We start from the raw sequence: 27,380 nt of genomic DNA on the forward strand, positions 1-27,380 counted from the left end.
GCACAGGAACCTGGGGGAGAGGCAGGTATCCAGCTGGGAGGGTGGGCAGCCCCCCTCCCCACGGTGGGATGGGGGGAGGCCGTGGGGCTGGGGTACCACAGCACAGTCCCTCTGGCCCCAGCGCTGGCCCAGCCCATGCTGTGTGCTCTTCCAGAGGTGCTCGGCCCGTTTCCGAGCTCAGGGGGCACTTGGAGCACTGGGGACGTTCCTGCCCTCCCCCTCCCCCCCCCCCCCGTTCCACCAGGCCGATGCACATTTATTATGGATGCAGCTCTGTACGTTGAATTATTGATGCTGAGAATCTGCTCAGCAAAGCGATTCACAGTGGGGACCAGGGGGGATCCAGCAGACCCCCCAGCAACGGCTGCAGTTACGGAGCAGAAACCCCCAGGGATGGAGGGGAAGGAAGAACACGTTCCCAAGGGGAATTAAACACCACCATCCCCGCTGCAGCCTGCTTAACTCCCCCAGCAACTGCTCAGAGCACACAGCACTGCAGCAGCAATGCTGGCAGCGCACGAGAGGGAATCAGCAAAACAAAACCCGGTCTGGAGGCTGCCTGGGCTCAGGGCTCTGCCTGCAGCTTTGGTAATTGAATGCGTTTGGAGCTCGGCTGCATCCTGCTCAGGGCTCCCTGCAGCCCCAGCGTGCACAGCCTGGTTCCCAGCAGCATTTCTGCATTAAGAGCAAAAGATCTCAAGGCCCTGGATGGGGAAGCTGAGTGCAGCCCTGGCAGGAGTGGAGCTGCCCAGTGGAGCTGCTGGAGCTCCTGGCTGGAAGATCCCTGGTGGCTCTGCGCTGGGATGGAGAACAGCTCTGCTCTCACCGTGGCTTGAGCACCAGCTGGATCCAGGCTCAAGCTTTGCCCCTTGGTCCCACTGCACTTCTGGAGCAGTAATGCTGGAAAAGCTCAGTCCAAAGCACCAAGAAACAGGGGCAGGTGGAGAACTGAGGAGAGTGGATTTGGTGGCAGAGGCAGACGTGCAGCTGTGGGATCCAGCTGCTGTCCTGCTGGATCCCATTGCGCTCAGCCTGCAGCACCCAGGCACCCCGGCATGCCTTCCAACTCTGATTTCCATGGAGCCAGGATTTGCCCTGCACCTCCATTTCACAGGGCACTAATGATCTCCGCGTGGATTATAAACAGGACTTCTGGCCAACCTGACTTGACATTGATTAACTTCGCAGGATTAACTCAATTAGTCCATCCTGTTCGTTTCCAGAATTGATTTGCTGGAAGGCTGTTGCACACAGGAGCTCTGCAGGCAGATCCAGGAGCTCAGCTCGGCCCCTGGGTCTGCTTTGGTGGAGGAGGAGGGGAGCAGCAGGGCAGGCTCTGTCCCTAACAGCAACGCATGGCTTGGGGCTCACAGCCCGAGGCCTGGCAGCCCATGCTTTGGCTCTGGAGCTGTGAAAGCCCTGACTCAATCACAGCAGAGAGTGCAGCCCAGTGGGCAATGGAGGGGCAGGAGGGCTCCGCAGCGGGGCGGGGGGCAGAGAGTTGCCCGTCTCCCACCTCCCACCGCTCCGTCTGCCGCAACCAGAAACATCAAGGGACGTTCCCTCCCTCCGCCAGATGAAAGGGCTGCAAATGAAGCCAGATGGATGTGAAGAACTTAGTGAAGATGCTGGTAACCATGGCGATGAGCTGCTCTTCCTCTCTCCTCCCCCCCCCCCCCCCCCTTCATCCCGGCTACCTTCCAGTGCCGCCCCCAGCAGAGTGAGATTTCGGCACCACTTACATAAGGCCAGGCACAACACTGAGTCAGGCACGGCGCCAGGCCAGGAGAGTAGCAGAGCATCCCCAGAGGTTGGGGAGGGGCAAAGCATCACCATGAGCTGCTACCTATGCCTGTGTCACCCCAAAGTCACGGCTTCCCCTGGGAAATCTCTCCTATCACAGCAGCAGAGGAGCGAAGGATGCTATAGCAGTGATGGAGGGAGGCTGATGTGCTGCCCAGCTCCAGGGCTCCGTGCCCCAAATGTGGGCATTGCTGCAGGATCCTCCAGCTCCAACCTCTGCGCCTCCTCCCTGCTTGCCGACAGCCCAGCTGGCAAAAACAACTTACTGACCTACTTTGGGCTGCGGAGCCTCTGATTTTACACAACTTGATGGCACCGTGTCACAGCTGGAGAGAAATTGGACGCGATCCGACGTGCGGAGGGCAGAAAGCCTGACATGGTAGCGTGACAGGCAGCCATGTGGGACTGGCACGGAGCCTGTGGGGCAGGAGGAGGGCAAGGATGCTGCTGCGTTTCTCCATCATGGCACTGAGCCTGTCCTTGCCAGAAGCCCTGGTAAACATTTGGCCCCAATTGCTGAGCCAAGAGCATCGCTACTGCAGGAGCTGATGGCTGCGGATGGCTTCTGCTCCCCCTGTGCCACAACGCTCCTGTAGCCCCACTGCTCAGCACCTCCAAGCCCTTCCAGCACACAGCCCCGGGCCCCCGCAGGGAGCAGCAGGGATTCATATCTGCTAATTCCTTGCAGATCCTCGGAGGAGAGGTGCCAGAGGCATGAGGAGGAGCGTGAGATGCGCTGCAGCCAGAATCCGACCTGCCATAATAATTTGTTCAGCTCTAATCCCTTCCCTCCGGGGCTCGCGAGTATTAATGATGACACACGACACTCTTGAGGAATGGGCCAATATCGTTATGCTCCTTCCATCCTCTCCCATTCATTCACTCTGCAGAGGGGAGAAATTACGGCATCGAGAAGCACGAAAAGACAACACCTGTTTAAGCCTCAGATAACGCACAAGAAAACGTTGATGCCACTTCCTGCAAAGTAAACTTCCCTTTGGGGAACCCAGAACAGCACTCGGGTGGGTGGAAAGGACCTGGGTTTATTGTTACACCCGGCTTGCTTGGCCTGATACAGCAGCAGCAGCTTTATCAGGGCATGCAGGAATAAGGGGTGAGGAACCAACCAGGCAGCCCTGAGACCTGAAGGTCCCTGGGTGCAGGGCTGTGCTGAGGGCCCTGCAGGATGCAAATGGCACCGAGTGGAGAAGCAGTGCTGCGGGGAAAGCACCTAGTGCACATAGAGCAGCCTGGAGCCAGGGCTGGCTGCCTGCCACACGTCTCTCTTTAGGAAGGAAGAAGACCTTGAGAAACAAAAGATTATGCAATGCACAGAGGAGTAACCTGCGTCTGACCTCTGTGGCTGACACACTGCCTCGCCCCCCCACCCCCAACCCTCCTGGATTTCCAGGGGGATCCTGCCAGCTCCCACTGCATCGCTGCAAAGCTGCCTCCAGTCCTTCAGCTGCAAATGTCCTACAGCCTCCAGGAGCAGCCTGGAGCATTGCAAGGAGCAGGAAGGAGAAAACCCTGCCCCCCTCCGCCGGGCAGCGATGCATGCAGGTGCCCCCCTCACTCTGCAACCGAAAAGCCAAGCAGATCTGCCACGCACATAGCAACAGCAGGTCTTCCTCCAGAGCCAGCAATCACTGACTGTAATTGCATCACAACGAGAAGCCGTCCCTAAGTTTTATCACCGGGCAGCTTCAACCCCGCGCTCAAAGCGCGCTCATAGCGCAGTGCTGTGACGGCACAAGCAGCCGTGCTGCTCAGCAGCTGCTGCCTCCCCTCGTCTCCCTGCAGCCCCATTCAAAGCCCTTCAGCTCTCAGCCTCCAAGCGGATCCTTTGGCCATTTTGCTCCCCGTGCAGAGCACCTTCCTCCCCTCTGCTGCAGCACATGCCCTGCATCACAGCTCCGAGCACCGCAAAGAGGGACGGAACGGCACGCTCACCTCATTTATTGACAGGGATTGTCGGGAGTCGAGGTTGCAAATGAAAGGCTTGCTCTCGCAGGAGGCAAAGGGAGAGAAGAGGAGATGCGAGGCAGCAGGAGCAGGATGCAGGAGCTGGCGGGCTGCTCAGCTGGTCGGCTCCTCTGATCACATTTTTTTGCCTGTGGTGGGAAGGATGGAGCAGTGCCTTCAGCTCAGCTCATCGGCTTTAGACTGCAATTTCTCCTTCCATCTTCTCCCCATGAGCCCCGGCGGAGCGAGGAGCTTCATACCCGAGCTCTGGGGCTTGGGGGTGCTATTTGTCCTTGTAGTCTACAGCCATAGAAAGCCCCTTAAATCCCTCCTAAGGAGGAGGGCTTTCTGCTTGACAGACAAGAGGACTTGCCAGTCAACGCTGAACCGAGCACACCGAGCTGCCCGCCCATGGAGGCCTGCCAGGAGCAGGGGGGCTGTGCAGGGGCTCTGGGCTTTGCCCCTTGCAGTGGGATGAGTTCTGGCTGCTGCTGGCTGCGGTGTTCCAGCTGAGATGGGGTTTTCCTCCATCAGCACAGTGCCTGTGCCGTGCTGTGACCAGGACTTGCTTTTAATCCCTGCCTTCGTCGCGCAGGAGAAGCCTTTTGCTGTTCTCTCACTGCTGTGGTCATTGTGGCTTCCCACAAGTGCAGCCATGCCGTGAGCGTGTCAGAGCTCAGCTCAGGGAGCACAGGCTCACAGCAGGCAGGGGCTGCGACACAACGACAAACAGAAAACGACAAATGTTTATCGTGCATTCATTCATTGATTCGTTTATTTTCACATCCCTGGTTTGGGGGAGCTGCATTTATATCCCCTGTATGCGTGGGGCAGGCAGTGAGGGCGGTGAGGTCCATCTTGGTGGTCTGTGAATCACCGTCAGCCTCCTCCTCCTGCCTGCCATTCATTCCCCTGGTGTGAAAAGGGCTGAAAATGGCATTCAGGAGCAGAACGGGCTGAGGAATCCTGCCTGCAGGTGCACAGTGCATGCGGTGCTGCTCTGTCCTGGAAGCAACCTCAGCAGCACAGTTTGGACAAGCGATAATGCAGCGTTTGGAGGAAGCACCGAACCGGGAGAGACGTTCAGGCCGAACCCCGAGGTCGTCGCCATAGTAACAGTGCTGCGTGCGCTGCCCCCTGCAGGACTACAAATCCCATCACCCCCCGCGGCCGTCACGTTATACGTGATGCCGTTCCCACCCAGCGCGCACGCGCCCTTTTTGCCGCCTGTGATTGGCCAAGCGGAGGGAGCCAATAGGGGGCGGCGTTGTTGGGAGGGACGGTGCTGTCAGGAAGGGCAGAGGCGATGGCGGCAGCGCTGGGCCGCCTGTGGGAGCGGGCCGCTGGCAGCAGGTAATAGGCGGGACGGAGCGAGGGGACCGAGAGGGGCGGGCAGGGGTCCCTTTGTCGGCGGGGTCGGCCCTCTCACTGCGGCCTTAAGTCCCTTGGTTTACCTCTCTGGAGCCTTCTCCAGACTGAAGAAGCCCAGCTCCCTTAGCCTGTGTTCACAGGGAGGCTGTCGCACCCTCAGCACTTTCGTGGCCCTCCTCTGGACCCGCGCAAAAAACTCCACAAACTTCCTGTGCTGGGGGCCCCGGGTCTGGATACAGCCCTGTAGACAGGTCTTCACAAGGGCAGAACAGGGAGGGCGGTTCCTTCCTGCCCTGCTGCTGTTACCCCCCTGATGATGCAGTCCAGGATGCAGTTGGTTTTCTGGTTTGCAGGTGCGCACTGCTGGCTTATATCCAGTATTTTTGTCCACTGGGACCCTCAAGTGCTTCTCCATAGGGCTTCACACACTGGGTTCTCCCATTGCGTATACATATCTGGAATTGCCCTGACCCAAGTGCAACATCTTGCACTTAACTTTGTTAAATCTTATTTGGTTCATATTAACCTACTTTTCAAATCTTTATTTATTTGTGTTCATTTATTTATTTTGCTTTTTCAAAGGCTTTTTCTGCTCCAGCAAGTTGCAGTCCATCCCTCCCAGCTCCGGTCAGCATCAGTCTTCACACATTGCCAGGAGTTGCCTTTCCGCCACCTCTCTTTGAAGCCCACAGGCACCATCCCCTCCTTCACCAGCCCAGTGCCCTCCTGGAGCCATCAGCAGATCCGCACAAAAGCGCGTGGGAACGAGTATCAGCCCAACAACCGCAAGCGCAAACGGACCCACGGCTGGATCAAACGCATCAGCACACCGGCTGGGATCGAGGTGATCCTCCGGCGCATGCTGAAGGGCAGGAAGTCTCTGACCCACTGAAGGTTTGGTGTGGGGTGAGCTGGAACAGAGCCCCGGAGCTGCCATGAGTTTGGAGCACCTCATCTTTGGTCCTTGTACTGAGAGAAGGGCTGTGATGGGCAGCAGCGACCGACTGCTCTTCCCATGTTGGAAGCGTGTGGGGAATTGCACTGAGAGCGGCCTCCAAGGGCTTTGTTTGATGGCTGCTTTCTGCTTTTCTAATTGTGAGATTGTTGCCACTTGTGTGTACAATTGTAAGATCACCTTGTGAAAACACAAGCATTAATTAAAGCCTAGCAACTTGCGCTGAACTCTCTTCAATAATTGGTGGTGCAGAGATAACAGGGAGAGGAAAGCCAGCTTGTTCACAGGTTTGCACACACTAGGGTGCCTCTGAAGGTGTGGAACAAGGGCTGATGGCAGAGAGAACTTTAGTTTACATTGGCCAAGTCCCCAGTGTGTCTACTCCGCTCTGCTATCCGTGGGAGGTGCTCAGAAGCGTGGAGGCCTTGGCAGCAGCTCTGGGCTAGAAGGGAGAGGGGAGCCCCACACGTGTGCTCAGAGCTGTGCTCATCTGCACCAGCCAAGGGAAGCTGCCAACGTTTGTTAGCAAATTACTCGTGAGTGGACTGAGAGCCCTGAGCAGGCCCAGAGGCAGGGCTTGGGATTTCTCTGGTGACGCTGCACGTGCGTTCCCAGCGCTGTTAATGAATTGCTTCGTTGCTAACACGTAATTAACAGCGCTTTCATCAACGAGAGCACAGGAGAAACGCGACGCGCGGCAGCTCCGCGCGGACTACCGCTCCCAGCATGCCCCGCGGCCGGCGCCACATCCGGGTTCCTCCCACCCTCCTCCGCCTTCCGAGCGGCATTTCCTGCTTCAACCGAATCCCAGACTCCTCAGCGGTGCGCTGACTGACGGTTGCGACGCCCAATAGGCGCTGGGCGGGGCGTTGCGCGGGCCAATAGGAGCGCGCGGGGCGGGCGAGCGACGGCAGGCAGAAGCTGTGCGGAGGGGGAGGGGCGGCTCCTCCCGGCTGGCGGCGGCGAAGATGGTAGGTGTGCGACCCCCGCCCGAAATGGCGGCGCCCCCGGCTGAGGGGAGCGCGGCCTCAGGGCCTCTCCGGCTCGCCGGGCCCTCAGCCTCCGGGTTCCCCGCCCACAACCTCGAGTGAGGGCGGCGAAGGCCCATCCTGAGGAGGAGAGAGCCGCACCCTCAGGGCCGGGCCGTGAGGGAGAGCGGGCCCTGCGGCGGGGGCTGCCGATCCCGGGGCCGAGGGGCTGTGGGAGCCCAAAATGGCGGTGCGGGCGAATCGGCTCGGGGGGCGTTGGGGCGACCTGGGGGGTTCCTCGGGGCTTGGGGGCTCCAGAAGGGGCGGAGCGCCCGTGGTGAAGGCTGGGGCTGCCTGGAGGGGGCTGTGAAAGAGTTGGGGCGGTGCCGGGGGCCGGAGGGGGGTTTGGGGGTATCTCGGGTGCGGGGCGTTCCGCTGCGTCCGTGCAGGGGATGGGGGGTGTGGGGGTTATTGGGGAAGCCCTGAGCGGGCGCTTGGGCTCCCCTCTGCTCCAATCCCTGTGCGTTTTTGGAGGAAGTAAACGGGCACTCGGCAGTGTTCGCAGTGATCTCCGTGCACCGAGGTTGAGCACACGGGGGCGGCTCCCCGGGCAGCGCTGGCATCTCTCCCCTGGTCTGTGTGTGCACACTGTGCTGGGACAGAGCCCTGTTCTCCGTGTTGGTGCTCTGGACATCATATCCCATAGCGTGGTTACTGCAGTTCCTTCCAGAAAGCAGTGAATAGGGCACATATGTGGTTTATTATTCCCTTCCTGCTTTTAGATGAGGACTGTCGTCTTCCTAGGGAGCTAAGCAACCCCTTTGTCACCAGAGCAGTCTCTACCTCACTTCACAGAACCAGTGTTGGCTTCCAAGGTTGCTTAATCGCATTTGTTGTGGTGTTCTGGGGGCTTTCCCTCTCCCCAAAGGAGAAGGTGCCTGTTTGCTTCTGGTGCTGGTTTTTCACTTCCACACAGGAGCTGCTTCACTGACTTGGCCTGGACATGCGTTCTTTGGTTGAAGAGTGATAGAAGGCATGCAGGAGGAACATTTCCTTGTGTGACATTGCGTTGTGATTATTCCTTGGTGTGCCTGGTGTGATAGCTGTGTAGGCACGACCTACTGAGCCTACGTTATCTTGTGCCCTTGGAGCAGATAAGACTCACTGCAGTCCAAATGTTGTCTCATTCTGAATATCCAGAAATGTGGCTCCTGGCAGTTCTCCTGAGGGGACTTTCCTGGTGATCTTTGAGATTGCATCAGCGTGTAACTGTTGAAATGTGCAGGTGTGCAGCGGCAGAATAGTCCTGTTACAAACCAGAGTGATGAGTGCTGGGGGTGCTGGCTGACACCTGGGCTGGAGTAATGTCCTTTTGTTGCTCAATTGCCCTGGTGTTTCTGTTGTTTTCTGATCTAGCAGGCCTGGGAGGAAAGGGAGCGTTGCTGGGGGCTGGAGTTGTACCCCCAAGTGGCTGTGAAGAGGGAGAGTGGTGGCTGAGAGCCCGTGCTCAGGGCTGTGCCTGTTGGAGCTGAGGTCCCCATGTGCAGTGTGTGCATGGCAGCCTGCCTGCTTGCAAGGGGCTTAACTGGTGTGTGTCTTGCTTCAGTTGCTTAGAGAGAGGGGGGAAAAAAAACCCACCAGAGCAGCACGTTCTCCATTTAAATTGCATTTTAGCTGATCGTTTTAATAACGTTTTGCATTTTTGCAGCTCAGAGAGGTGGGCTGTCGTGCAGCCCTGGCAATGCAAAGCAGTGAAGGCAAAGGGAAGCAGCCTCCATCACTGCTGGAGGGAGCCAGGCAAGCAGGAGCCGTTTGCGTGTGGCTGTTTGAATCCAAGTCCCTTATTTTAGCTAAAAGTTGAGGTACAGGAAGCGTTGAATGTGGAAACTACAACGTTGGTAGAGTTCTTTTCAAGAACAAGAGTATGAATAATCTCTTCTGGTTTGGCTAATTATAGCTCTTTGTTTTGAGTTAGGGATGTGGTGTTAATAAAAATAATAGCTGCTATTGAAATGGAAACAACGCCTTCCGACCCCGCAGCTCTGTGGCAGCGGCGTCCATTTATTTGTCTCCTCTCACACGGATGTTACACGACTTCTCATCTCCTGCTTTTCTGCCCTTTAAAAGCAGGGGGTGCAGGATCGGCATCCCTCCGTGTGGGGTTTGGAGTCTCTGAGTGCTGTGGCAGCACAGGCAGCCGAGCAGGGACGTAGGGGGCCCATCTGGGGCCTTTCCTCCTTGCTCCGCTGCCTCCTGCGTTTATTGCCGGTCTTCTGCCTCCTTTAATACTTGCTGAGCACCTTCTTTTGCAGTTTCGATGCAGAAGGGCTGTGATCCTTCCCTTCCTGCTTGGGCTGTGCTGATAGCGCCTGATAAGGGTTGGGCTTTTTGCAGCCACGTGGGCTTTTGGTGCTTTGTGAAATCAGCCTTGGCCTATGACAAAGAATGTTCCCTGCGAAAGCGAAAGAGCAGCTGGTCGCTGTGGTGTCACAGCCGGGCCTTTCAGTCCTGGTGCAGTTTCTCACGTGGTGGTTGGTGCTGCTGGATTGCTCCGGGCTGTGCTGCCTTCCCTCGGAACCCAGCCCCCCATAGGTGCTGCTTTGCAGCCTGCGTGCCTGCAGGGCTTTGGTCAGCAGCTTAATAACTGAGTTCTTGAGCTCCTTGAATACAAGGAGCCAAATGCAGAAGCCGAGGATTTGCTTCCTTTACAAAAGCAGCCTCGGGTTTTTGTTTCAGTATCTGAGAGCTCTGGACTTGCTTCCCAATCCTGCAGCCATTTATCTTAATGAGCCAGCAGCTCCTTTGTGAGTCAGCACAAAGCAAACAGCGGCTGGAATATCACTCTTCCTTTCCTCACCTCCTCCTTTCTTTGCCTTCTGTGTCTTTTAGGCGGATTTTTTGAAAGGATTACCAGTCTACAACAAAAGCAACTTCAGCAGATTCCACGCGGACTCTGTATGTAAAGCATCAGTAAGTATTGCCTGTCAGCCCTCAAATCCTGGTGCTTGGGGAGGGTTTTCAAATGAGTCTATGGCCAAATCAATTTGAAACGTGGAGCGTTTTGTTTCCTAAAACAAACAAACAAAAAAAGCAACAGAAAAACCCATGTGTGCCTGCAGTTGGTGAGCTGAGATTGGCAAGACAAACTTCCTGCTTGCTCTGCATCCTCAACGTCAGCCAAACCACATCTGTGGCGCTGCCTTTGTGTGCGAATTCTTCAGCGATAGACTTAAGCTTTTAGTCTTATGCCTTTAGCCTTACCCTGAAACTTCTACAAGCAAAAATCTGTTCGGCTGGCACATGAAGGCACGTGAGAGGTTGAGCTTCTTCATGCTCCTTAGGGCGTTCTGTAAGAAGGGGCCGGGTGGGATGTGAGGTTTGCAGCCTGTGTTTCTGGTGGCCTCGTGGTTGGGTTGGCTGTGCTTCAGTTAGAAATCACCTTCTCACCATCTTTGTTCTGCAACTGTTCTGATTCCTCTATAGAACAGAAGACCGTCGGTGTATCTTCCCACGAGAGAATACCCGTCTGAACAAAGTAGGTCTGCCCCACTGAAAGCTTGGGGGCTTTTGGGGGTGGGTTTTGAGTTAGCATTTGTTTTTCTAACATTATGTCGCTCAAAATCTCGCTTGCTTTGGGCTTCAGATCGAGTGATGTTCTGGAAGTGCTGCAGCAGCAATTAGCTGCATGTGCCTGGCTGTGCCTTTCAGTGCTTCTCCTCTGAAGGCATTCAGTGATTGCTGTTCCTAAACACCCTCCTTTGATATAAAGGGCCACCCTTCGTGTGTGGAACGATGTCGTCTTACTGCACGGTTTAAAAAGTTGTCTTTAAAATGACCTCAGCTCGTTTCTCTCTTTCTTTGGCAGTTATAGTAACAGAAAAGACAAATATACTTTTGCGTTATTTACACCAGCAGTGGGACAAAAAGGTATGGCTGTGTTTCCTTCGTGTCTTCGTTTGCTGACTGCGACTGATAGAGCTGAATATTGATGGCCATCAGGATATTGATATCATTACAGGGAGGGATTCAGCCCTTGTGGCTGTACTTCAACAAAAGGAGGCTGTCTGTGCTGCTCAGTGTGGCTTCTTTTATTCCCTTTCGGGCATTAATTCAGTGCTTAGTCTAGAACCTGGCAGACTTCAGTTATGTTTCCCACTTTAGTGCAGGCTCCCTCTGTGGCCCTTACAAATTGGTCTCCCCATGCCTCAGCTGTGTGCTCTGCAGCTGGAATGGAGCTCCTCTTCTCTCCCAGGACTGTGAGGAGATGGATGAGCTCGTGCAGAGCACGGCTGCACTGACGAGGCTGTGTAAGCACCTCGGTTATGAAACCACAGCCCCCCTATGAGGGCTGCAGCCCCAGCTGGCGCTGAAGGCCTGGCAGTGCACAGAACCAAGGCTGTGACTGGGAGTGGAGCTGTCAGAGCTGGGAGTGTGATGGTGAGAGAGGCAGCATTAGGGATCCTCAGAGCTGAAAGGGAAGCGTCTGTGCGTGGCAGGAGCTGTTGGAGGGCTTGTTGAGTTCAGGGATTGAGCCAGAGAAGCAGGGAGGAGAACCCTGCCGAGTCCTCAGCTGTGTTGGTGTCTGTCAGGCCATCACAGTGCTGTCTGCCATTCTAGAACCGTTCCAACCAAAAGCTTGTTCTCCCAACCCTTTGAAGAGTTTCACTCTCACCTTCTTTGTCCAAACAGAATGCGGCAAAGAAGAGAGATCAAGAGCAAGTGGAAATAGAAGGTGAGAACTCGGCGCCGCCACGAAAAATCGCTCGGACAGACAGCCAGGATATGAACGAGGACACTTAAACCCTCGGGCCTCTCCTCTTCTACTTTGCAGGCGCTTCCCGTTTTGTCTCAAAGTGTGTCAATTTTGCCCCTTGCCCCCATCTCTCACCCCTCCACTATGCAGCCCAAACCACTTCTGACTTCATAGGAGCCAATGTATTTATTTTTTTTTTTTTCTCCTTTATTTTTTTTTTCTTTTTTTTTTTTTTTTTTTTAATTTATGCCGTAAAACTTGCGGAGCAAATGGTGGAACAATCCAGTAAAACACGTAGTGTAACCTTAGTTCCTCCTTTCTAACAACAAACGCTGTCACTTTAACAGGTTTTGTTCAATCTGTTACCTAACCGACCAGCTCTAGCTGTGGAAGCCTGGGGAGGAGATGGGGGTTGCTGCAGAACCCCACAGTGGTGCGGGCTTTCAGATTCATGCACCCACTGACATTAGTGGTGAACTCTTTGGATGGGCCCAGTCCAGCCAGCAGTGTGGGGCCTTGCTGTTTTTCTCCAAGATTCTGAAATTGGCACTGCACTTAGGGGGGAAAAAAACCCAATAATCATCATGGATGTCATTTAGGATTATGTTGATCTTAGCAAACGTGTTGTCAACTTGGTCTATCGGTTGTATTTTGGTCTGTTCTGTAAGGGCCATGGTCATTTAGCTCATGCATAGGTGGTCATGGAGAATTCAAGTGAAAGGTGTGTTGCTTGTGTTGCTCTTAAATTCTAACAGTCTCTTGGTCTTGGACAGACTGATATGTGCAACTTCTCCGTTGGAATAAATGGATGCTTTTATCCTATTCTGAGTATTTGATCAGCTGTGTATTTGAGCAGCAGCTGATGGATGCAGTGAGGTTGGCACTTGCAAGCAGCGCTTGGTGGCCGAGTCTGGGAGCACCTCAGCATCTCCATCTGGTTCTGCCTCTGCTGCTGGCTCTGACTGATGGTACGCTGTGCTTTTGGTGATATCAGCCCCTCTGGAATGGAGTCCAGGACTTAGAGTTGATCCAAATGTGAGCTTCCGTGGTCTGTGCTTCAGGCCAATCTCTTTGGGACTGTGGCAGCTCAGTGCCTGTTACCTGAACCCTCACTGACTTCAGGAAGAGCAGAAATGGAGCCCCTGAGTCACCGAGGTGGATCCAGAGTTCAGAGACCAAAAGGAAACGACCACCGCCACCCGAAGGGGCCAGGAGGTGTAGCGTAGTAACGATGTCTTGTCTGCTTTCACGTAAGGAGCTGACTTCACACTGTGTTAGTTTAAATCAGCACGTTTATAACTGTGTTTTTTCCTCGTTCACGAATCCAAAACGCCGAGGAGGAGGTCCTGGATCAACCCAGCGCTGCGCGGCCGCGAGCTTGGAGGACAGGGCTTCTGTTCCCCTTCCCCACCGCGTCCTTTGCCACCAGCAGACGCCGTGTGCTCAGGTGTGGGGCAGAGGGAGCACGGAGGGAAATGCAGTTGCTTTGTGACTGGGCGTTGCGAGGCAGAGCCTTGGGGAGAGCAGGGCACAGCTCTCACGGCTGCGTCTTTAAATGTGCGCTAGGCACCAAGTGAATGGATTTAGCGTGAAGTTAACGCTGAGTAGGTTAGGTTAGATCTCTGTGCCTGCCTTTTTGCTGTGGGAGCAACCTCCACGTTACTGGAATGTTGCTGAAAATGCCAACTGTGTTGGTGAAGATGATAAACGCTCAGAATTCCTTGAGGTTTACTGGCAGCGGTGAGAAGATTTCCCAGAGTTTCGCTGTCAAAAAGTGCTTCTGTGCAAAGTGCAGGATGCTGATGGAAGGTGCTGCCTTAGCATCTGCTCTCCCAGGGATCATCTGAAGCTGAGACTGGAGAATCCTCTGAAGAGCTGTGAGATAGCAAAAGAGGAAACGGACGTGCAGCTGGTGGTGAAGTGTGACCAATTCACGTGTTGGGCAAGTTGGAGAGCTGCAGCCTTGCAGGCTCGTGTTTGTACAGTGCTTTAAAGTTGTAAAATGCTGTATACTTGATTGGTATGGCAAGGTTTGGGCTTTGCTGACTTCTCTGCTAGACAGAGTGATGTACTATTAAAGAGAGTTGGCACTTCTTTCCTGTTGTAAACCCCCTTTGTTCCCTCCGTGTCTTTAAAAATGATCTGGTTGCTCACTGGAGCCTTTGCAGTCTTTTAGATACTTTTAAGAGGTGGAAGAAAGTTGCCTTTTTAAACTAGTTCTGATGTGATGGAGAAAATAATCTTCTAAGAGGTGTGAACTGAAGTATCAAACTTGTCTTTTTTTTTTCCTTTCCTGCCCATTTCTGGTTGTGTACAAGCAGTGTGGATTTCTAATAATCACAGTGAGTCTGCTTCCATCTGAGCCAAAGCAAGCGCTCGCTTCTTTCCTTCCTCCTCCAGCCTGCTGTCTGTGCTGCTGCCTCAAGCAAGCTGTCCTCAGGCTGTTGCACTTTCACTCTGTGTCCTACATGGTAAGTGTCTCGGGTTGGAGTGTTGCATGGAAGGTCTTTGCCTAACTGTGACTTCCTGGTGCCTTAGTGCATTGAAAACAACAACAGCAGAAAGAAAAAGAGAACAGAAAAATCCCTGCCTTTCTTGCTGAGCGCGCTGTTTGTACAATACCTGGTGATTCTGATTCTCTTGTTACAAGGTGACTGAAATTTAGTGACCCTCAGGGGTTGTTTGTATGTCTGCGTAGTGGTATTTTTACTGTTTCTGTTATGATGTATACTAAAGGTTTGGCTTTTGTAATGAAAACTTGAGATACTTGCCAGAGGCCAGAATGTTATGATTTTGTTTTAGTTGAATAGGGGATCTTTGCTCACTGATCAAAGCAGCAGAGCTGCTTCCTTATGCGAGGGGAAGACAGCAGGGCGCTCCTGGCAGCTGAGGTGGCGAGTGTGGGGTGTCAAAAAGCCAGGCACTGCCTTTGTGTTGAACGTGTAGCCACACCAGTGACTGGGGTAGGGAAACCAACCTGCTGCTGAGGCTAAATCCTGGCATCCTATGAACGCTTTTCTTCAGGAGAGATGTAGTCAAAATAAAATCCTCCTAACACGTCAGTTGGAGGCGCTGGAAGGAAGACTTGACTAACGCGGGCTGTTCTGCAGGTGGTTCCTGCTGTTTGTGGATCACTGCTCTGTATTGTCTGAGTGTTCAGGTTGATACAGGTAGCACGGTCGGCTTCCAGCCACGTCCTCCCTTCTGTCCTTGGAGGTTTTTCCAGGCCCTCCACCACCTGCTGTGCCCCCACACGCTGCTGGCCGTGCTTGGAGCAGAGGAATGGAGGTGCTCCAGTGGTGGGTGTTCCTCCGAGGCAGATGTTCAGCATGCTGGGTGTTAGTCTCCACTTTAGCTTTCACTCTGTACCAGATAGCTAAAGCAGGTATAACTTCAAAGCTTTATTTTTTGCTGAGCTCTTTGTCTCTGCCCTTAATGGCACAGGAGTCTTGGGTTCGATTTCTGTTTGTTAAGCTGCAGCCATCAGCTGTACTGCCACTTCCCATTTCCTGGCTTGTTTGCTTACCACTGGAAGACCTGCATGTCTCTGATAGGAAACCTAGTTTTCCTGCTTTGCTGACGTCAGCCTGGCAGCAGGGGAGTTGTGTGTGACCAGCGGGGTTGCAGCTGATCTCTATCCGTGCCACATTTTATCTGATTTTTCTGCTGTCTAACAAAGAGGGGGAAATCCTTTCCGTTAAAGGAGAGAGGGTTGAGTTTAAGTGGGAGCAGCACAGGGTGTTTTTGGGAGCAAAGCAGAGGATGCCCAGAAGGAGCTATTGCATCACAGCCTTGGTTCGGTGCAGGCTGACCTTTGTGCCGTGCTGCCTGCGCTTTGGGTTTCTCTTCTGCTTCCCAAACAACTGTGCAATTACTGGAAAGACAGATCTTCTGTCGATTGAAAAGGCTGAACCTGGGCTGCAGGGAAGGAATTCTTGTTTTCTTCTTTGTAAGTGAAGCGAGGGAATGAAACGCCAGCTTCCAGCCCGCTAACAATGAGACTCTGTTCTTAAAGGCAGAACTTCCCTCGCGGTCCTCAGGCGCGATGAACCGAGGCTCCCTGTGGGCGTGCTTTGAGAATGAGCTTGCTCTGGGGATAGGTTTAAGAAGCCTTACAGGAGCTGCTGATGGTTTCTGAGGAGCTGAGTGGCTTCAGGCCCTTGTGCTGTTCAGGTTTTGCCCACGGGAGCCTTGAGGAGGCTGCTGAGGTGGGAGGGCTGCACTGACCCTCCAGCAGGCCGGGTGCTGCCAGGCAGCAGTGCTCACTGCCAGGGTTCTGCCCTGCCTTCCCTTCCACCAGCCAGTCCTCCACTGAGGCAAGAAGCAGCCCCAGCCCTCCAGGAAAGCAAAGCTGCCTTTTCATTTCCTCATGCGACCAAAGCCAACTTCAAACACATCTCACTGCTACCAGCTCCATAAACACCGCTTGTCCAGGTTAGCTCTTGGTGAATTGCCATGCAGGCACTGCTGGAATCTCCTGCTGCACACACACAGTGCTTTGAGTTGAGAAGGGCACTGTGCTGACTAATATAAACTGGTCGGATATGGATGTGGGGAGGGAGCGTGGGGAAGGGGTGTGCGTGGCTCTCAGCTACAGGAGATGACTAATCCTCACTGTAAGGAACAGCTTGAGGTCTGCATGGATGGGCAGAGCTGAGTCACTGTGCTGCAGCGGCGCCGGCTTCCAAACGCAGTCATTTCTTATTAATCAGTGCACGGTGTGCAGCTCGCAGCCTCGCAGGGTATTTTTAGTGAAAGCGGCCGTCCTTGGCCAGCCGTGCAGCGGGACGGAGCGTCTCAGCCCACTGCTTCCTACCCTCCCCAGCTGCTTTCTGCTCCGCGCGGCACCGGGCTGCTTTTGGCAGGGCAGCGTTCAGCTTGTGAGCCTGCGTTCCTTTCCACCCTCAAACTTTCCTCTTTCGTCTGGTGGGTCTGGGAGAAGGGAGGTTTTCCTGCCAGCTGCGTGTTGGCAGAAGGGCTGCCGTCGTGGAGCGACTGTAAATACGCCGTTAGTCGGATGTCACGGCTGTTGTTTGATTTCTTTTGATTTCTTGATTTTTTCTTTTTTCTTTTTTTTTGCATTTATTTTTAAACTATTCCATGTTTGATACCGTGTACAATAAATCTGCAGAATTTAGAGGGCTGCCAAGTTCTTCATTCTTCCTCTGCCCATTCCACTGCTGGCCCCCTCCACCCCGGGCTGGCAGCACCAGGGCTCACTCCCCAAGCACAGATCTGGTAGGAAAGTAACTTAGCACACACCTCAAGTTTGTTGAAATATACTTTTATTGCATTTCTGCAGGTTTTACAAAAATATGACAATAAATTAAAAAGAAATAAATAACCCCCCCTTCATTTCTTTCAGTTGCCAAAGAAGTAGCACGCAGCAAGGGGAAAAAACAAAGAAACAGTTCCCTCCTTTGTACAGTAACTGCCCAGAAGTCAGGTAGCAGACAGGCGGCTGCTGAAGAAGTGTTTTGTATAGAGAAACGTTGAGAAGTGCCCTGGATGCGGGGCCCTGTCCTCTGCTGAACGGAGCAGGAATGGGTCGTGCCAGGACTGTTACTGCCACGAGGGAAACAGGGCAAACAAAACTCAGTTTAAGAGCAGCGCGTTTTAACTGAGAGCTGAGCGAGAGCTGGCCTGGTGAGCCCAAGCTGGGAGGAAGCAGAGCAAACGAAATGGTGAGTGGGGAAATTGGGGGGTTGGGGGGGGGGCTCTGCACCCCCTGGCATCCAGGGCACAGCAGCAGTGGGGTCACCGGTACCCCAGCTCTGTGCTCTGGGTGCTGCCCTGCCAAGTGCTGCTGCCCGTCCTGCACCCTGTTTGCCTGTTCCCCTTCCCTTGCTCTCCATCTGTGGAGGCAGCAGGGAGGGGGAAGGTAACGTGGTGCCTGGTTCTGTGTGGTGGTGGGGGGCTGCTCTGCTCTCTGTGCCTCTCGGGGCTTGGCACGGGGAGCACAGCGGTGCGGCACAGCCCTGGCCGTGCTGCGCAGTGAGCGGAGCGCAGAGCCTCGGTGCTGCCCCAGCCTTATTGCTGTATTGATGGCTTGATTCAGAGATGAAAGGAAGAAACACACTGTGTTGAGGGGAGATGGGGGGGGAACAACCTGACGTTTCTGCAGCCCAGGCCTTGGGCCAGGCACAGTGATGGGGCAGCTGCCCCACAGCCCTCCTTTCCCCCTGCTTGCTTTGGAGATGGTGGGTGGCTCGGTGGGGGCATTGAGCAGGGCTGAGGGCAAGGAGCTGCCCTTTCCCACGCCCTTAAGCGAAGCAGCACCCAGCAGAGCCACGGGCAGCCCCTTCCCCTCTGGGCTGGGGGCTGCCAAAGCGCTAACACTACACCCAGCGAATCCTCCAGCTCGCCAGAAGCAAAGCTGCTCCCATCCCCCCCATCATGTGCCCCCACCCTCCCACCCCGTCCTCCTCCCAGGCTCCAGCGTGCGTCCGTGCGCGAGTGCCTTATTGCAAAGTAGTTCCATGAAATAGGAAAGCAGAGAGGGCGAGGGAGCGTTGCAGGTCCAGGGCGCTCCCAGCTCTCATCTCCGCCGCCTGCAGCCATTGCATGAAAAATGGCAGAGTCGCTCGCATTGGGTTTTGTTTGGGTTTTAGTGCAAGAAATGCTCCCCGTGCCTTGGGGGCGCAGCAGCCGGCGCTTGCTGCTCACCCCCTCCCTCCCGGCCGTTTCTGGGCAGCTCACTGCCCCGTGGTGCAGCGGGACGCAGCCGTGGCTGTAGGCACGGGTGAACGGGGCTCCTCACTGCCGTCCGTCCCTCTGGAGTGGAGCTGTGGCCCCGAGCTGCGCCCCTTGGAGCTCTGCGGGTCTGGGGACACCGAATCCTCCTTGGATGACCTCCTGGAGATGGCGGGCACGGAGCATTGCCCGTTGGTGGTGCAGGACAGGATGCTCCATCCGAGGGCACCGCCAGGCCTCCATGGGGTTGTGATGGGGTCCCAGCAGAGGGGCTGCGATGGAGGGGCCGGGATGGGGCTGGCGTGCCTGGCTCAGAGTCTGTAACCCCCGCTCTCCTCCTCTGCTCGTGGCTCCGGCTCCTCGCGGGCTCCATCCTCTGGAGCCCCATTGAGGTGGGACTTGCTGGGGCCCGGCCGCTCACCCCCATCTGCAGAGGGGCCAGCACGGGGCTGGGGGGAGGCGGTGGCCCCGTTGCCGCCGGTCCCTTCGGACTTGCCGAAGTTGAAGAGCTTGCCGGGGTTGAATGGCTTGGTGGGCGACTGCACCTTTTCGGTGGCTGCGTCCCTCTTGGTTTCGGGGGATTTCAGGAACTTGAAGCTGAGGAAGCCGGGGAGTTTGTTATCGCTGCTGGTGGGGGACTGGGGGGACCTGGCGGCCGTGCTGCCTGCCCCAGTCCCCCCGGAGAGGAATTTGCCCTGCAGAGGGATGATCTGCTTCAGCTTCATGACGTTATTGGTGGCCAGCAGCGAGCTGGGCCGCTTGGGCTTGTCGGAGCCGTGCGCGGAGGACCCCCCGGAGCCCTTCCCTTTGCTCTGGCTCTTCTCGTGGGCCGGGTCCTGCCCGGCTGCCTCGGCCTTGGCCTCGTCGCGGTTGGCCTCGCGCTCCTTGCGCGCCTGGTACTCGGCGTGCCGCTGCCGCTCCTCCTCCTCCCGCTTGCGCCGCTGCTGCTGCTGGAAGTGGTGCTGGGCCTGGCGCTCGTGCTTCTGCCGGCGGGAGCGCGTCGGGATGGGGACGCCGTGGGTACGGCCCGCGTGTCCCCGTCGCCCCCCGTGACACCTACCTTGAAGGCCTCGCGGCGCTGGTACTCCAGCTTGGCCATCTCCTCGGCCACCCACGCGGGGATGTCAGGGATGGCCACTTGGATGACGTACTTCAGCAGCAGGGCGAAGTGCTGCGGGGACACGGGGGGAACGCTGAGCACCCCGATGCCCCCTCCCCAAATGGGAGATTCTGCGTTGGCACCGCCCTACCTCCAGCACCACCACCGAGATGATGGCTCCCTCGGGGCTGAGCCAAGGGAAGAGCCGCTGCAGCTGCCCGCACTGCGCGATCAGGTAGCAGTTGACCACGATGGCCAACACGCCCATGGCCTCCATCACCTTCTGTAAGAGGCACAGCACCGGTGATAAGCGTGAACTCTGCGATCACGCCGGCCCCCTGCGGCCCCTGACCCACCTGCCACTGCCCGATGCTCTCCACCCGCTGCCCAAAGGGTCGCTGCAGCCCCGTGCACAGTTTGAAGGCATCGCTGCGAATCTCGATGATGTTGTTGACCAGCGCGCACATGGCGGCCAACGGGAAGGCGGAGGAGAAGAGCACCACGTAGCCAAACTGGATGAACATCTCCTGGTAGTCCTGGAAGGTGTCCTGGCAGGAGGAGGAGGAGATTCCAGACAGGGCTGGATGGGAAACCCGGTCTGGTGGGGGACACCCATCCCATGGCAGGCAGTGAAGTGGATGATCTTGAAGGACCCTTCCAGCCTCCCTTTCTGTAGTCCTGTGATCTTAATGGTCCCTTCCAACCCACCCAATCCGTGGTTCTGTGGTCCTTAAAGACCCTTCTAGCCCAACAATTCCACGGTTCTATGATCTTTAAGGACCCTTCCAACCCAACCCTTCTGTGGTCCTATGAGGGGCAGCACATGGCAGTGGCACCAGGACGCTCCGTGCTGCTCCACACCACGCTGACCACTCACCTCGTACTTCTTCATGCAGCTCTCCACCTCTGCCTGCGTCAGCTGTGTCGAGTAGTCCTCCTCGGGCGGATCGATCCATGACGCCCGGTTCTGCCTGCGCCCCTCCTCCTCACCCTCGTCTTCCTCCCTCCTCCTCCTCGTGACCCGTGGGCCTGTGGCCAGCACCGCTGCTTTGGCCGGGCTGCCCGAGGGGCCTTCAGCATCCTCCTCATCATCAGCCAGCTCGAAGACGGAGGCGGGGTCCATGCCCTTCTCCACCATGGTGGGGCTGCCCTCCTCCAGGAAGCTCTCCTCCTCGGTGCCGCAGGGCTCGGTGCCGCGCCGCTCCGCCTTCTCGATGAAGCTCACCTTCTTCAGCTTCAGCCCACAGTCCAGCGCGCTCTCATCCTCCGAATCTGACTCCCGACGCTCTTCCTCCTCCTCCTCCTCCTCGGGCACCCCACAACCCCCATTCAGACACTTCTTCTCCCCCCGCGGCCCCTCGTGTGCTGCTCCGGCAGCCGGGGGTGCGCGGGGTTGGGCGAGCAGGCGAAGGATGGTGTGGGACAGCTCACGGAGGTTGCGCAGGCTGAGCTCCCCCCGGCGCAGGCGGCGGTACAGGTGGGGCTGCGACACCTCCTTGACGTTCTGCAGGAACTGCCGCGTGATGAGCAGCGTGGCCAGCATCTGCGGGGACACCGCTGTCACCGGGGGCTGCCACCACCCCCACATCCCCCTCCCGACCCCATCCCCGCGGCATCCCGGCAGGGCAGGGCACCCATCCCTGCCGTCCCCTCGGTGTCACCTCGACGTCACCGAGGTGGGGATGGGAGCCCCAGGGCTGGGGTCGAGGGGGGGTTCACGGCAGCATGCACGACCCCCGCCCTCCCCGCTCCTACTTTGGATACTCCCAGTCTCCAGCAAAAGCCCAGGAGGCCCTTAAGGAAGATGAGGGAGAGGTGGAGGTGGAGGAGGATGAAGGGGAGGAGCGCCTCTTTGAGCTGGCGCACGAGGCTTTGGGACAGAGAGAAGATGAGCAGGAGCTGCGGAAGGGACAGACGGACGGACGGACGGACAGACACAGACAGAGAGACGCCGTCAGCGGCCGCTCGGCCCCAGTGTGGCATGCGGGGACCCGGGGGGGTGGCAGGGGGGGGACGGACACAGGCGCTGCTGGCTGAGGGACGTCCGTCTGTGTGCACCCAGGGTGGGATGGGGGGGGTCCTCGCTGCCCCCACGCGGCCCCTCACCTCCTTCAGCCGTTCCATGTCTTTGAGGTAGAAACCAATGTAGAAAAGACTTAGGTATGAATTTACAAACTGAAACTGTGGGATACAAGTGGGGGGAGGAGGGGGTTAATGTGGGGATGGGGGACACCAAGACCCCTCCCCACCCCCTGTCTGTCGTCCCCCCCCCCCCCCGCCTTACCAGGACGATTTTGATGATGAGGTGTTTCTCGTAGGCACTCTGCAGGCGGTAGTTTTCTGCAAAGCCAAAGGGTTTGTGGTCAGGGGGTCCCCTGCTGCTGCCCCCCCATCTCAACCCCCCCTTCCCCCCCCCCCCAGCCCCACGCACCCATATCATTCAGCCAGTAGGCAATCTTCTTGTAAACCTCGTCGCAGGTCGTGACAATGACGGCCAGCACGATTTTGGGCAGGAAGCGGAGCATGCGGGGCAGCTCCTTGACGCTCAGCACGAGCTCCTGTGGGAATAAGGTCACCGGGGGGGGGGGGGGGGGGGTGGCTGTGGGGCTGTGACCCCCCCCCAAGTGTGACAACACGGCCCGGGCCTTACCTGAAGCTGGAAGCAGCCCAGCATGATGAGGAAGACGAAGGAGAGGCAGGCGAGGCAGACGGGCAGGCTGACCAGGCACTGGAACAGCAGCCGCTTCCAGGGCGGGTAGTAGAACTCCTCGGCGCTGGTCACAGGGCTGATCCTCTTCACCCCCTAACAGAAGGCACAGCGCTGTGACGCCACTCGTCGTGGGGACCCCCACCCCAGGATGAAGGAATCCCCCCTCTGCCCCTCTGCACTCACTCTGAATTGGGGCCTGGGCTCCTCGATGGACTCTGCTGGGGTGTCCAGCGTCCCCCACTTGTAGGCAAACTCTGCCCCGCGGCGCTTCCACTCCTCCAGGAAGAGCGTGGCCCAGACAACGTTGAAGATGGCAAACACCACACAGCAGATGTCCTGGCTGGTCTAAGGGGGGACAGCACCGGGGTCACTCCCCTCCCACCGCCCCACAGCCAAGGTCCTGGGGGGCCAGGGGTCCTGGGGGCTCCAATTGCAGTGCTGAGCGTTGGGATGCCGTGCAGCAGATGATGGGACTGGGAGCAGCTCTGCTGATGGGCCCCCCCAGCCCCCAAAACGTCGGGGTTGGCCCCATCTCCTGCCCCTCCACACCTGGTCGCTCTCGGTGAAAGTGTAGAGGATGGAGCCGAACACAGCAGGGTACACCATGGCCGAGGTGTAGAAGCCGAGCCAGGCGAAGTACATGGCAATCTTCACCCCGAAGTAGTCACAGATCTCATCTGTACGGACCGAGGGGATGTGAGTGGGGCCGGGACCCTCGGAGCCCCCATTTCCCCTCCTCCCAGGGCCTCACCGAGTGGCTGCGCCTCGCAGATCGCCTGCACCCACGACTTCATCAGCCGTTTGAGGATCCTCTGCTCGTGCAGTGGGAAGACCTGCTGGATGACGCCGCGGGCCGCCAGCTCCGGGACTGCAGCACGGGTGGGAGGTGAGGCTGGGACACTGCTGTCCCCCCCCCTCCCAGCATGGAGCAGGTTGGGACAAAGGGACAGCGGGGAGGGGGGGCTCGGTGCCACGCGTGAACCCCGTGTCCAACCCTGGTGACGGCACCGCGTGCCTGCTGTGCCCGTGTTCATCCCCGTGTGCTGCAGGAATGGGGACACCAGCAGGGACAGGAACCCTCTGGGGACAGCAGGATGTGCTGCCATGGCACAGCAGGGCTGCAGGGAGGTGGGTGGGCAGGGGGAGCCGTGCCGTGCCATACTCACTGATGGGCTGTCCCTCCAGGAAGTGGATGTTGTGCAGTGCTTCGCCCTGCTTGGCCCGCAGGTTCTCCAGCCAATACCTGATGATGTTTTGCCGTTCCTGCGGCACCGTAGAGGGGTGAGCTTTGGGGACAGGGTCCCTCTGCCTGAACCCCAAATGTGACACCTGTGTCCCCCCCCCCTGCCTTGGCCTGTCCACCCCCAGACCTGTTTTGTCCCCAGCACGGGAAGATCTCAGTCCCCTTCTCCATCTGGAGAGGGGGGGATGACCCATCTCTTCCCCCCTGTGTCCCCACATCCCTGCCCAGGACCCCCATCCCACCTGAGAGGTGAAGAAGTAAAGCTCATTCTCGATGTTCTCATAGATGTAATCCTCCTCGCAGGAGAAGCTCCTCATGCCGCCCCCAAACTCGGCCTTCACCGGTTTCCGCAGCCCGATCTCATCGGCCCCACGCAGCAAACTGCAGAGAGGGGATGGGGCTGGGAATGGGGCCGAGCTGGGGGGCGCAGGGGGGTGGGGATGGGGATGGGGATGGGGATGGGGATGGGAACACACGCACCTCTCGTAGGTGGCTGTGACAAAGAAGGCGTAGGCGCGGGTGTGCTTGTGGTGCCGCACCTGCACGATGAGCTCGGGGATGCCGAGGCGGATGTGGTTCAGCAGCCAGAGCAGCGTGTGGTCGTCCGTGGTGTCTGCAGGGGGGTGGGCACCGATGTGTCCCCACGTCCACCCACCTCTCCGAGGAGCTCTGTGTCCCCCGGCCCCTGCCCTCCCCGGCCCCCCCCCCCTCCCCCCTTTGCACCTGGGAAGGTCATGAGCACATCGCAGTTCTCGGTGGGCACCGTCTTCATCCAGGCTTTGTGGGACATGATGTAGCGCCCGGCTTGGAGCAGCCGCTTCCCAAAAAGCTTGTCTGCGGAGAATGGAGAGGCTCCGTCACCTCTGTCACCCACCCCATTACCACACAACCCCACAACCCCACAGCGCTGGGTCGGCCACCGGCACAGCCGCAATGGGAACGGAGACCGCGGTGGCCGCGGCTCGGGTTTCTCCTCTGAGTGCCTGAAAAAGCCCTGCCAGCTGCAGGAGGCGACGCACGACCCGGCATGGCGTGGCACGGCCCCCCCACAGCCCCCGCTGCCCCCCCTTCCTCCCCCCCTCCCCGCTCACCTCTGCCCGCAGCCCCACAGCGGCGCCGGGATCCAATGCGACCGCAGCGCCGGGAAACGGCAGCAAAAATGGGGGAGCGAAAAAGCAGCCGGTCTCCATGGAAACGTGGGGAGGCCCCGTGCGGCGGCGATGCGTAAGGATGGGGACGGTCCCCAGGGTCCCTTTGTCCCCCCCCCCAGCCGGGACACAGCGCCTGTCCTGCTCTGGGGTGGCCGTGACGGGGAGGGATTGGCGTCCCCCTGCTCAGCGTCCCCATTGGGGTGCGTGGGGACCCCACACATCCCAGCCTGGCTGTGGGCAGGATGAGGTCCCATGGAGCCAGCGGGTGCCACTGCCCGCTGTCAGCTCCCAGCCACCTCCGTGCCTCAGTTTCCCCTCCTGCAACTGAGCAGGGACGTCACTGCTGCCGCTTTGCCCCAGGGCAGGGAAGGTCTCGGGGCACAGGAAATCCTGCGCACAGCAGGCAGTGCTGGGCCCCAAAAAACAGGAAATGCCAGACATGCACCTGGACATGCACTGGGACATGCACCAAGACCTGCACCAGGACGTACACTGGGACAAACACTGGGACGTAAACCAAGACCCCCATCAGGACCTGCACTGGGACCTGCGCTGCTACCTGCAGCAGGACACGCACTGGGAATCACACCAGGCCCCATCCCAACCCACTGGATGCACCCAGCTCCGTGATCTCCACCCCAGAGCCCAGCAGGCCCCCCCAGCAGCCCGGCTGAGACCCAACAAACTCATCTCCCATGCTGCCAACGTGCTGAAAGGCAGCACTGTGGCTGCAGGACCAGGACGGCGCCGGGCTGACAGCCAGAAGGGGTGGAGGGGCAGATCCTATATGGGGGCACTGCTTGCCCACCCCACACACAGGGACTGCCCTGGAGGCGGCGCGGGGCCTCGCACAAGTGTGCCATTGTCAGTGCCAACGCAGCTGCAGAGCCAGGATGGCACCAGGGAAGCAGCTTCAGCTGGGGATGGGATGATTCTCCGGGACCCCCCAACTCTGCTTCATCCACACTGGGACCCCGGGCTCAGTGGGACCCCTGCTGTGCTTGGGCACGGATGGGATGAGCAGAGCGAGCGATGCTGCTGAATTATTGATGCCCACCAAGGGATGTGTAACCTTACCCGGGCAGTGGGGGGGTGGAAAGGGGGCACCGTGGGGGCACAGAGCTGCACGCACGTCCCAAACACACACGTGTGCCATGCTGTGTGTGTGACCCTGCAGTGCCACACGTGCGATTCCATGGCACAGCCTCAGCGGCACCGCACTGCCCCACAGAGAGATGGCTTTCGGGCGTGGGGTGGGCACCTGCCCGAGGTCACCGGGACAGACATGGGGGGGTTGCAGAGGGGTCCCAGCGTGGGTTTTGTCCCTTTGATGGTGACTGTGCGGGAGGGAGGAGGGGGGCTCTGCTGCCCCCTCTTCTGGCCGTGGGGCCGTTCCCGCTCCATGTCCCGACGATTTCCCCCAGGTCTTCCCGGTGTCACCCCACAATGTGGGGACAGCGCTGCCGCCCCCCCCCCCACCCCGCCATCCCCGCAGCCACCGCTCACCTTGGGGTAAGGTCACCGCAGCCGCAGGGCTCCGGGCACCCAACCACTGCCACCCGCCGCCCCGCGGAGCGCATCGGGAGCACCGGGCGGTACCGCGGGGAGAGGCGGAGGGGGGGCGGGGGGCACAAAGTGGGTCACGCTGCTGCCACGAAACCCCGGTCCCAACACGGCCACATCCCCGGCGGTGTCACCGGCTCGGTGTCCCCCACCGCGGGGACCCGGTGACAAAGCCCTCATTCCGCAGCCCCACCCCCACCCGGCCCTGGGGAGGTCGGAGGGGGGGGAGCAGGGACCTGATTGGAGGGGGGGGCAAATGGCCCTTCCCTGGGGCGGGGGGGGCACATGGTAAGGAGGGGGCACAGCTGTCTGAAGGCCGGGGGGGTCGCTGCTGTCTGCCCGCACACACGGCGCTTTGCACGCAGCCTGTCCGGGGGGGGGGGGGGAGGCACGGGGGGGGGGTCACAAAGAGTCTGGCGGACCCCCGAGCGTGTAGATGTAGGGAGCGGGGGGCGCACAGCGCTGCGCCGGGCCCAGCACGGACCCCCCCCCCCGGCATGAAGGGATGGGGCATCACGACCCCGATCACACGGACCGCAGCGCTGCCCTGAGCGGCCGCGCCGCATTGAGCCGCAAGGAGCGGCCCCGCTCTTCCTCCCCCCCCCCCCCCCAAACCCACATCCCAGTTCCGTATCTTCCAACCCCCCTCCCTCTCCCCCCCCCATCCTCGCTGCCACCTACCCAGGACCCCCCCGGGGCCGCCGGCTCCGTCCGTTCGTCTCCAGGCGGGGCCCTCCGGGGCCGCTCTCCGTCGTGCGGTGCCGCGGGCGGTTCGGGCATGGTGCGGGGCTCCGGGCGCGGCGGGGGCTCGGCGGGGGCCGCCGCATGGGGACCGCTGCGGGCTCGGAGCCGCCCGAACCGCCCGAGCCGCCGCCGCGCCCGGACGGGAGGAGGAGGAGGAGGGACAAAGGCGGCGGAGCGCCGCGCTCCGGCCCCGCAGCATTGGTTGGATGTCAGAGCGAGAATGGGGGCCCCGGCGGCTGCATCCCCCACCTCCAACGCCTGCACCCCCCCCATCCCTCCCCACCCGCCAGCCCCTATCCTACCGCGCTGCCCCAGCATCCCCCATCCCCTCCTGGACCCCCCCTCTTCCCCTCTTCCCCCAC

General features: G+C 58.5%; 3 protein-coding genes across 3 annotated transcripts; 2 read left to right on the forward strand and 1 right to left on the reverse strand.

Annotated features, from left to right (window-relative positions):
* Positions 1-5,074: 5,074 nt before the first annotated feature.
* Positions 5,075-6,175, forward strand: MRPL34 (mitochondrial ribosomal protein L34; the record flags this gene model as incomplete). Its single annotated transcript, XM_079546703.1, has 2 exons — positions 5,075-5,121; positions 5,722-6,175. The coding sequence occupies 2 exons, from the start codon at positions 5,075-5,077 to the stop codon at positions 6,029-6,031; spliced, it is 357 nt and encodes a 118-aa protein (XP_079402829.1). The 3' UTR covers positions 6,032-6,175.
* A 1,131-nt stretch (positions 6,176-7,306) lies between these two features.
* On the forward strand, positions 7,307-11,862 carry DDA1 (DET1 and DDB1 associated 1; the record flags this gene model as incomplete). The annotated part of the gene is made up of 5 exons (XM_079546788.1): positions 7,307-7,312; positions 9,952-10,017; positions 10,546-10,597; positions 10,928-10,989; positions 11,752-11,862. The coding sequence occupies 5 exons, from the start codon at positions 7,307-7,309 to the stop codon at positions 11,860-11,862; spliced, it is 297 nt and encodes a 98-aa protein (XP_079402914.1).
* Positions 11,863-18,422: 6,560 nt separating this feature from the next.
* Positions 18,423-27,054, reverse strand: ANO8 (anoctamin 8; the record flags this gene model as incomplete). The annotated part of the gene is made up of 18 exons (XM_079546623.1): positions 18,423-19,491; positions 19,569-19,679; positions 19,759-19,890; positions 19,964-20,155; positions 20,485-21,150; positions 21,363-21,506; positions 21,714-21,788; positions 21,892-21,947; positions 22,039-22,165; positions 22,258-22,410; positions 22,501-22,662; positions 22,867-22,994; positions 23,069-23,185; positions 23,484-23,580; positions 23,803-23,941; positions 24,041-24,173; positions 24,284-24,394; positions 26,952-27,054. The coding sequence occupies 18 exons, from the start codon at positions 27,052-27,054 to the stop codon at positions 18,820-18,822; spliced, it is 3,318 nt and encodes a 1,105-aa protein (XP_079402749.1). The 3' UTR covers positions 18,423-18,819.
* Between the last annotated feature and the right edge of the window lie 326 nt (positions 27,055-27,380).

Source organism: Tetrao urogallus, assembly GCF_951394365.1.
Source record: "Tetrao urogallus genome assembly, chromosome: 25".
Taxonomy (NCBI): Eukaryota; Metazoa; Chordata; class Aves; order Galliformes; family Phasianidae; genus Tetrao; species Tetrao urogallus.